At 38.0% G+C, this 10,208-nt stretch overlaps 1 protein-coding gene across 1 annotated transcript; it reads left to right on the top strand.

The window, feature by feature from the left end:
• The first annotated feature begins 209 nt into the window (after positions 1-209).
• LOC118898123 (60S ribosomal protein L35-like) lies at positions 210-798 on the top strand. The gene is made up of 2 exons (XM_036858093.1): positions 210-215; positions 398-798. Exons 1-2 carry the CDS (start codon positions 213-215, stop codon positions 749-751), a joined length of 357 nt encoding a protein of 118 aa, XP_036713988.1. The 5' UTR covers positions 210-212; the 3' UTR covers positions 752-798.
• Positions 799-10,208: the final 9,410 nt, after the last annotated feature.

The following is a 10,208-nucleotide window of genomic DNA, read 5'->3' as shown; positions in this document are numbered from 1 at the left end:
AACCATGAGATGAAAGGCTGATGAGAAGCAAATATTTGCACATTACCTCTTAGGTTACTTTTAAACGCAACAGAAAATCCTTTCCAAAGAAAATATCTGGCTGTCACTACCACAGCCAAGTGATCAAAACTAAAACCACTAATAATGGTACCACCTAAAATCAAATGCTTTCTGCTATGATCCAATATAAGATATAGAGCATTGATACAGTTATGGTGAGTGTAGGGAAATCGGGCGCCATCCGCGCGCTGTGGGGCTCAGGGGCTGGGGTGGGGGGCGCGTGGCGAATCCTGAGAGCCCATCTACCAGCCCGGCCTGTGGGAGGCCCTGCGGAATGGCCTAGCGCCGCCCCAGCCGGCCTCTCGCTTTCTCCCCACGCAGGCCTAGACCAGGAGAGGCCAAGATTAAGGCTCGAGACCTTCGCGGCAAGAAGAAGGAGGAGCTGCTGAAACAGCTGGAGGACCTGAAAGTGGAGCTGTCCCAGCTACGCATGGCTAAAGTAACAGGCGGCGCGGCTTCCAAACTCTCCAAGATCCGAGTTGTTCGCAAATCCATCGCCCGTGTACTCACCGTCATTAACCAGACTCAGAAAGAGAACCTCAGGAAATTCTATAAGGGCAAGAAGTACAAGCCCCTGGATCTGCGGCCCAAGAAAACGCGTGCCATGCGCCGCCGGCTCAACAAACACGAAGAGAACCTGAAGACCAAGAAGCAGCAGCGGAAGGAGCGGCTGTACCCGCTCCGGAAGTAGGCGGTCAAGGCCTGAGCATCCAGGTGTCAATAAAACAAACAAACTGGCAAAAAAAAAAAAAAAAAAAAAGATATAGAGCATTATCAATGAAATATTCTTGCCCAAAGTTTATTAAAAAACTATTCAAGCCTTTAGTACTAACTCAGAACATTCCTCAGTCATTTTATTATCACACTGACATTAGTAATCTATAAATGTTTCTATCTCTCCACACCCTGTCTAACATTTAAGGTTCTTTTTTTCACACTTATGAATATCTGAATATGGAATAATTTTCAACAATGCTTTAATTTTCATTTCTCTGAATACTACTTAACTGGAATACATTTTTACACGATTATTTCACTGTATGGCCATCCCTATTTCCTAGTCTCTGAATTATGAGCATGTAGAGTCCATTTGTCTATTTGTAGCAGGTATTTCACAGAGATTGTGCATACTTTGTTAAGCACAGGAAAACCTTAAAGATATTGTGGGTTCTGTTTCAAACCACTGCAATAAAGTTAGTCACACAATTTTTTTTGGTTTTCCAGTGCATATAAAAATTACGTTTACACTATACTGTAGTATATTAAGTGTACAAAAACATTATGTCTAAAAAAATTGCATATACCTTAATTTTAAAATATTTTATTGCTAAAAAATGCTAACCATCATCTGAGCCTTCAGCAAGTCATAATCTTTTTCCAATAGTAACATCAAAAAGCACTGATCAGGGCTTCCTTGGTGGCGCAGTGGTTGAGAATCTGCCTGCCAATGCAGGGGACACGGGTTCGAGCCCTGGTCTGGGAAGATCCCACATGCTGAGGAGCAACTAGGCCCGTGAGCCACAACTACTGAGCCTGCACGTCTGGAGCCTGTGCTCTGCAACAAGAGAGGCCGCGACAGTGAGAGGCCCGCGCACTGCGATGAAGAGTGGCCCCTGCTCGCCGCAACTAGAGAAAGCCCTCGCACAGAAACGAAGACCCAACACAGCCAAATAAATAAATAAATAAAATAAATTTATTAAAATAAAAAAAAATCACTGATCAGGGCTTCCCTGGTGGTGCAGTGGTTAAGAATCTGCCTGCCAATGCTGGGCACACGAGTTCGAGCCCTGGTCCGGGAAGACCCCACATGCCATGGAGCAACTAAGCCCTTGCACCGCGACTACTGAGCCTGTACTCTAGCGCCTGCCAGCCACAACTACTGAGCCTGCGTGCCACAACTACTGAGCCTGCGCGCCACAACTACTGAAGCCCGCACACCTAGAGCCTGTGCTCAGCAACAAGAGAAGCCACCACAATGAGAAGCCCGTGCACCACAACAAAGAGTAGCCCTCGCTCACCGCAACTAGAAGAAAGCCCGCATACAGCAATGAAGACCCAACACAGCCAAAAGTAAATAAATAAAATAAAATAAGTAAAACATAAAAAAAAATAACTGATCACAGATCACCGTAACAAATATAATAATAATAATGAAAAACTTTGAAATAATGTGAGAATTACCAAAATATGACACAGAGACACAAAGTGAGCAAATGTTATTGGAAAAATGATGCCAATAGTCTTGTTTGGTGGAAGGTTGCCCAAACCTTCAATTTATAAACTATACACTGTCTGCAAAGCACATTAAAAACAAGGTATGTCTATTTATGAAAATAACTTTTCTTAGTCAGTGTTTCTCAACCTTGATTATACAATAGAATCACCTGGGAAGCCTTAAAAGTATCTATGCCCAGACTATTGATCTCATATGATGATTGAAATCTTTTTATTTGTCTTGCACAGGCCATTACTCCCCTATTTTCATAATTTCCCCCTTAGCTTTGGACCTTGTCACCTGTATGGTGCTTTTGATCTCCATTATCCCACCCACAGCCATCATTTTTTTCAGCTTTCAGTGAGGCATCTGCCCAGTTCACCCATTATGGGTTTTTTTCCCCATTTTTGGTGTACAGAGGTGTTTAATATTTTGTTGGTTATTGGTTTTATTTAGCACAGTTAATCCTTTTAAAATATTGTTTATGTGTTTCATGTTTCACTGGTATTTTTTCTGTTGTTTTGAGAGGAGATGCTAAAATTAACCTACATAAGGCCATGTTGACATGGTTCTCTTCATTTTTCAACCTGACAACTACCCAGATCATTAAAATCAGTAATGATTTTCAATTCTTCTCTTATTCATTATTCATTCCCTGAGGTACTAAATACATTTTATTTGCCTTCTATTTTGCCATGCATTCTACTAGTCACTGGTTGTAGAATGATGAAAGCACCATCTTATTGCCCCCAAAAAGAAAGAAAATAAAACCAAAGAACAAAATTCCTGTCATGTAGCTCACAATCTAGTAGAAGCGTAGCCATCAAATAATTTGATAAAATGTAAAATTATAGCTGTGGTAAGTATTAAGAAGTGGATATCAATGAAGCTATAATAATGTAACATTTACATAGTTGAATTGATCACTAAGGTTAGTAAATGTTTTCTGAGTTATTGATGGTTGAGTTGAGGCCTAAATAATGCATAGTGCATGGAAAAGCTAAGTTTCATGCTGCTTTGAAAAAGAAAATATATTATACAAGTCATGGAAGAATTATTCCATAGTAAATATTCGATTGATGTCATTTCCTGTGATTAGATCACCAATGATGGAAATAGACTCTTACTGTTGATTTTAAAACATTTAGTGGAATCCGAACATCCCAGGATAGATTCTCTTATTCACAAATCATCATGTTACAGCAATGAATCATAATTTTCAAGAGCATCCCAGACCTACTGCTCCAACAGATGCATCTTTCCATCTATGAGTACTTGTAATCTATGCCTGTGAAGAAATGCTGCCTTGTTTATACCTCTGACTCTGCCTTAGCTTTTTCATGTGAAACTACCTCATGCATTCTCACCTAACAGGAATGATAGACTTTTTTTTTTATAATGCTTTTCATAAGCTACTTGTTATAAGCACCTTGTTGTTAAGACTCAATGACTGAACTCTAAATAGGAAAAATTGTTTAAATGCTTAGAATTTTCTAGTGAGACTCCTCAATGAAAATTCTCTTATAACTATACTAGAGATCCAATTTATTGAAAAAGTTTTAGAAAATTATATCAAAATAAGGATAAGAAAAAACAGGAAAGAATTAGAACAATAGAGAACCCCTAAAAGTAATAGAGATGATATCACTTTTCTGTGTTAAAATTTGAAATCTAAAACAAGTGGTAAGTGGTGTTGGGTTACTTCTTTTTAGTTACAATCACTTAATTCACCCATCTGTAAGGGTAAATAACAAGACTTTTAAAGTTCCATGTGCTAAGAAAATTCCAAGTTGTGTTTTTTTGGCTTTATAGGAATGTTCATTCCCAAAAGTTAAGGGTGCAAAATACAGAATATCTAATTGCACAAATACATTATTTTTCTATAGTTACACACAAAGCATTTGTAAGAAATGCTGGGAGAGTGCAACAGTCACATTTAGCACCTAAATGCTGGCAAATTGCTAATATTCTGCAGCCATGACTCTAAATAAACTTTGTGGGGAAGCTTATTTGTACAAAAAACTGAAAGAACTGGATAGTTAACTTGATGTGGTAATTGAATAGAATGGAAGAATGAAAATAAATCCACTGGAAAGATGTGAAAATATGAGAAAATATGAAAATTATAAAGATAACTCAGTAGTCAAATATTCTAAACCTTTACTCCTTAAAGTGTAAGAGATTTTATTTCAGTGCAATTGACCCTTGAGAATACACAGAAAATATTACTCATTGGTTTCTCCTAGATACCCAGTCTACAGTGAATAAAACAAGGTACATCGACCTTTTCAGAAAAAGTCAATTTCTCTTTACATATAAACATGGATAGTTATGTAGCATTCATATATACATAAATGTCAACAAGTCATACCTAATTTTTAATATTGTAGTCTTTTAGTTTTCTTCCTTTTTCCCTCATTGTCCAAAAGACAAAATTTGACCCATTCAACATTCCAGGATATTCCAAAGCATTAGCCCTATTGATCTTGGATGAGCAATATAAAAAAATATTCTGACCAAGGAAAAATATCTTATTTTTAGTAGTCATTCAGAGCACATGCACAGAGCAGGAATTTCTTAGATTATTTATAATGGATTCATTATTTCTGTTATTTTGCTCTTCTACAAGTTAGAGATAATGACATTAATCTTTCTCTAAAGTTTTTTTTTTTTTAATTATGGTGAAAGTTGAGAAATCCTGAATGCTCATCTACCTACCAAAAGGTTCATTTGCATAGTTGTTCTAAAATATATACATACATATACACATAAAAGAACGATATCTTTACCCCATGTTAATGTGCCCTTCATAATCATCCATAACAATAAAACAGTACAGAAAAAGTCAACCACTCCATTAAAATAAAACTCTGTGTGTTATTATGTTAAGTAAGATTTTCTTCCCTAGCAACAGTTGCATAATTGTTTTCACTGAGTCATAGGTGATTACAGTAAACATATAGCACATTTTGCCTACTATTATTCCCTTTCACTCTTAAAAGATTCTGGGTTGGAAAATTCTTGCAAAAAATATTTTTAATTTCTAATAAAATAATAAATGCTTCTGCTAGGGAATACTTCTGTCAGGGACTTGGCAAGAGTCCCATTAAACTGTAACTATAATCGCCACCTGAGTGCTTAAGCTCCTTGTGTCAAGGGACCAGCAGGTAAGAAGAAGAGTTGGGCTACTACTACACAGCAGGAGCACTTGAGAATATGGGCAGTGCTTAAGTGACCAACTTGGGGGCCACTCTTTGCTCCCTTTGTCAATTTTAGCAGTAAATAGACTGAGAAAGCCATGGTGACCAGAGGTCCAGAACCCTCAGAAATGAAGTTCAAGACATCAGGAAGACAGGTCCATTAGAATTCCATAAGAGGTGTCTCAGACTTTATTTGAAGAAATGGATCTGAGCCACACAGAGAGTGGCCTGTACGGGAGGCTGGCTATATCACCAGACTCTCTTCAGAATTAAAGGTCTTATTACCTCAACTGTTGAAAATGTTGCCAGCAGACATCTCTCACCTAGCAGTCTCCTTTGAGGATTGCCTTAGCTGAGATCTGCCTCACCCAAGGCCATTCTTCCTTCTTGAGGCAGAATACAAGCAGTGCTTAATTGACATGGGTAAAGACCTGGCATTTTTGACCCAACTTTTGGGACAGCTCTGAAGGTTATCCCATTTTGAGATTCCCAGTAAAGTCAGTTGATACTTTCCTTAAGACTATTTCCTTTTGCCCAATCTTGCTCCCTTTCCTTACCTCTCACAGGTGTTTTCCCCAAAAGCACTCCATAACAAATCTCCTATTAGCTGAAAAAGCAGACAAACAAACAAATCAACTACGGAAAATGACAGAGAATTTAGAGTGTATATTTCAACTCCTTGTGATTTATATTTACATTCTTCTTGTCCTACACATGTGCTTTGTGTGATCATTCAGTATCTTCATTCCCACACCTTTTATACACTTCTACTCCCCATATGCATTTTAGCTAGAGTTCTGTGTATTGTTTAGGTTTCATCAATGGTTGAAAAGCCAAGGGAGAGGTGGTTCTCCCCTTGAGAAAAAGGCCATTTTCCAGTGTCTCTTTCTGCTGTTGAACAAGGCCAGAGATGTTTTAAGCCAGAAGGTCTTAAAGACTTCTGCAGATTTTACTTGCTCATGACTAGAGTTGGGGTACCCTATTAACAGAGGTTTCTTACTGCCTGTGTCTCCTATAATCCAGAATAAAGACTCTGAATGGATTAAGATATTACCCCCAGTTATGAGCTGTTTGGGGACTATAAATTTAGATTTCTCATAGTTCAATCAAGTTTTATTTTATAGCGTTACTTGTGTGAATTTTTATCAATTTAAAAAATAAGAATTAAACATTAATAAGAGAGTTTGTTTTAGCTTTCAAATCCGCATCCAGAAAACAGAAGGCTGATTCTTTTTTTCCCCTCACCACAATTGGTTTGGTCCATAAGAAAGAATGCAAGACATCTTTAGAATATAAATTCCCAATCCCTGTGCCAAGCTTTTATCACTAAACTCTACAAAAATTTCCAGCAGACTTGTTATATGAAATTTTTAGAACTGAAATTAACTTGTTTCTATTTTCTGTATTAGACATTCTATTTAGAGGAACAGCACACACTTTTTTAACTTTAGATTTTAAAGTATATATTTCTTGAAAAGCTTTGTGATACATCTAACCACTTTAAAAATAGCTCATATAACATTATTTCATCTGCCAGGAATCATTTGCTCAGTAGGACAATTCTTACACTTTAGGTTGAAGTGTATGGTTCTTTGGGTAATGTGTATAGTATTATATTTCTGTACTTATCTTACAAACACTAGGGATCTGAAATAGATCTGTATATATGAAGTACATACTTTAAAAAATAATACACAATTTCAAATAATAAGTAAGCTTTTTACTTGCAAAAATCTATGCATTTTATCACTTGTATGGCATTCATTTCACATAAAACTCCATGTTGTAATTCTTCTATTTAACCTCTTGTTAAAAAATCTTCCCCACCTCACTCCACACTCACTCCCAACCTCCTGCCCCAGTAATCATGGCATCTTTTGGTTTCTGGTGTAATCTACAAATGGTAAAGACAAAGCTAGGAAATGTTCATTTTTGTCAAAAGTTAAACCTCTTCAGAATTAATGGACCCTCTGGCAGTGAATAAGGTGATGTCTGAAGCTCTCCAAGGAGTATGCTTTGATACAAGTTGATATGATTACAAAAATAACATCACTGAAATAGTTATCCTGAGTCATGTATTCTTGGTAAATATATTTCCAAGAATATTTTTCTTTCAAGAGCTAATTTTAGGATGGTGTTCTTAAAATCCTAACCTGCAAAAATTTTACATGCCGAAGGGAAACCTAGTTTCCTAATAGAGCAGTAAGGGCTATATGCAAAAACTATGCAGTAGATTACCAGAGCTGTCCTAATCCAGTTAGTTAGATAATGAAAGAAACAGAAGAGCCCATATATAGTTAGACATTCCAAGTTTTACTCCTCCTAAAGCTAACAAATCCCTGTAGTTAATACTAGCTGAGAGTAATTTTTAAATGTTACTATTGTTCAGTAAACAGAATAAATAATAGCCACTACTATTTATTTAGCACTTATTTGCCCAAGCTCTTAACTACAACACAATATTTCATAGTTTATTAAGATTTCACATCCGTATGATCAGGCCCAATAAGATGGCTGCTCTCTTGTTCTCTGTACAACGCCTGTCCGACCTGGTCTTGCCTCACCCTTACCTTAAGGGCGTGATCACCTTCCCCTCCTAAGTTGAAAGTTTAATCAGTAACCACCTACATGATCAGCCAGACCCCCAGCTAATGATTTTTCTAGCCCTCCAGTACGTTTGGTCATCAACAGGAAACAGCAGCCCTCGCAAAGTTTGCTAACCCAAAGAGTTGTGGGAACACGTTGTCCAGCAGTCACCCTGGCAACCAAGGAGCCCTTCTGATGCTATGCCCCCTATAACTGATAGCCTCCTCCTCCCTTGTGTAGCCAATATTGCTTCTGAGTCCTGCCTGCTGCAGGCTGTACCTGGTGGGCTGTTGCTCCAGGACCTTTGCCTCTGACTTGTAAGTTTCCCCATCCAATAAATCATTGATGTCTGTGTCGCTGACTCTGGGTTCTTTCTTTGGTCTAGTGGCTGGGCAATGACAAGGATTGCGAGACTGTGGGGCACAGCCCAATAATATCTATATTCTATAACCCTTTTAAGTCTTCAAATTCCTCTATATCTCATATTGTATCCATCCCGGCTGAGAAACCAAAACCACCCTAGTTATTTGAAACAGTACTTAATAGAGGAACTGGTTCTAAAAGTGTTAGAAGGGTCAGGGAGTGAAAGAGAAATGAGTTTCACTCAAAGCCCGTCTCTAAAGTGGGCCGTCATGCCCGCAGGGAGTGCAGTGCAAATGCCACTAAGTTAGACAGGCAGGCGGCTAGGAGGCCACACACCGATAGTGCAAGAGCTTGGAGTCCTTTCTCCATCTGAAGTGCTAGCCTTCCCTACTGCCAGAGCATCGCCAGTAGCCTGCTATGCAGAAGCCACAGCAGAAATAATAATGACTTCTTCTCTTTTCAAATTCCAGTCTAGCACAAATGCCTCACTTTGGCAGAACCTAACCAGTGAACAGCTGGCAAAGGAGTCTAAGAAATGTAATTTTAAGTTTCCAGCCCATAGCACAAGTTAAGTGTGAGACTGAACTCTGATTAATATTAGGCGCGTTATTTATGCAACATTCCTAGAGAGACATTGAGCAGTTATTAAAATAAAATTGAGTTGTTTTGGAAGGACCAGCATATCATATAGAAAGTGTGGGCTGTGTTGGTGTGGTCATGAGAAGCAGGGTTCTAACATGAGTATCTGTAGGGTTGGGTTGCTATTGATAGACCCTCAGACCCTTTCAACAGCTTTTAGTCTGCACTGGAATAATTTACTTATTAAAAACAGCAAAGGATTGTATGAGCAAATGTGTGTCCAATAATTAGCATTCAACTGATTTTTAAATATCTCACCACTATTAGGTTTGAAGCTGCTACAGGCGGCAAATAGAACCTATAATACAAACTATGGATGGTCAGATGGTCAATCCTATTAAGGTCTTCTTTTAGAACAAGGTCTTGGAAATAGTTGTTTTTTTTCTTTTGATCCCATGCTTTATTCAGTAATAAGATAGTTTCTAAAACATATAAACAACCATTTATCTGTGTAGTTTTTGCTTTCCATCCATTTCTAATATCTGTAATTTCAGTGTTTTTTTTTTTTTTTGAGTTACTTATAAGGGGTTTAGGTACATAGAGATAGATTTTCTGTGCTTCATTTCTTGCTATCATCTTGTGACTAATTTCTAGAGTATTGCATTGCTTTCAAAGAACATATCCTATATTATTTCTAAGGAAATAATTTTTCCTTGTAGATAAAACTATGGCTTATTTTTAATTGCTCCATGGGTACCTTTCTAATTCACTCATTCATTCAACAAACTTTTGTTGAGCAACTTATTTGTTTTTGCCAGGCTCTGGAAAAGGCAGGGAATAGCACCATGAACCAGAAACAGTGTCACAGGGATGGAGCTTACATTTGAATTGAAGGAGACAAATGGAAGTAAGCAGTCGAATAAAATAATTCCAAGTCATAGTCGTAATAAATGCCCTGATTAAAAAAAAAAAATGAGGGCTGAGATAGAGACTAACAAAGTGTGTGTGTGGGGGGGTCTACTCGAGGTAGGTTGGACATGGAAGTCTTCCCTGAAGAGATGATGTTATCTGGGACATCAGATTAGAGAAGAGCTCATCATGAGAAGAGCTGGTTCTATGTGGGGTAGATGGAGACTCACAAGAAGCCCAAAGCCAGGGGCTGCACAAGGGAGAGGAAGGTCTGCCCCTGGGGAGCCTTCCCTCTA

The sequence above is a fragment of the Balaenoptera musculus genome, chromosome 7 (genome assembly GCF_009873245.2).
Source record: "Balaenoptera musculus isolate JJ_BM4_2016_0621 chromosome 7, mBalMus1.pri.v3, whole genome shotgun sequence".
In the NCBI taxonomy this organism is placed as follows: domain Eukaryota; kingdom Metazoa; phylum Chordata; class Mammalia; order Artiodactyla; family Balaenopteridae; genus Balaenoptera; species Balaenoptera musculus.
Note: the sequence above shows the minus strand (reverse complement) of the source record. Positions and strands in the feature narration are given on the sequence as shown.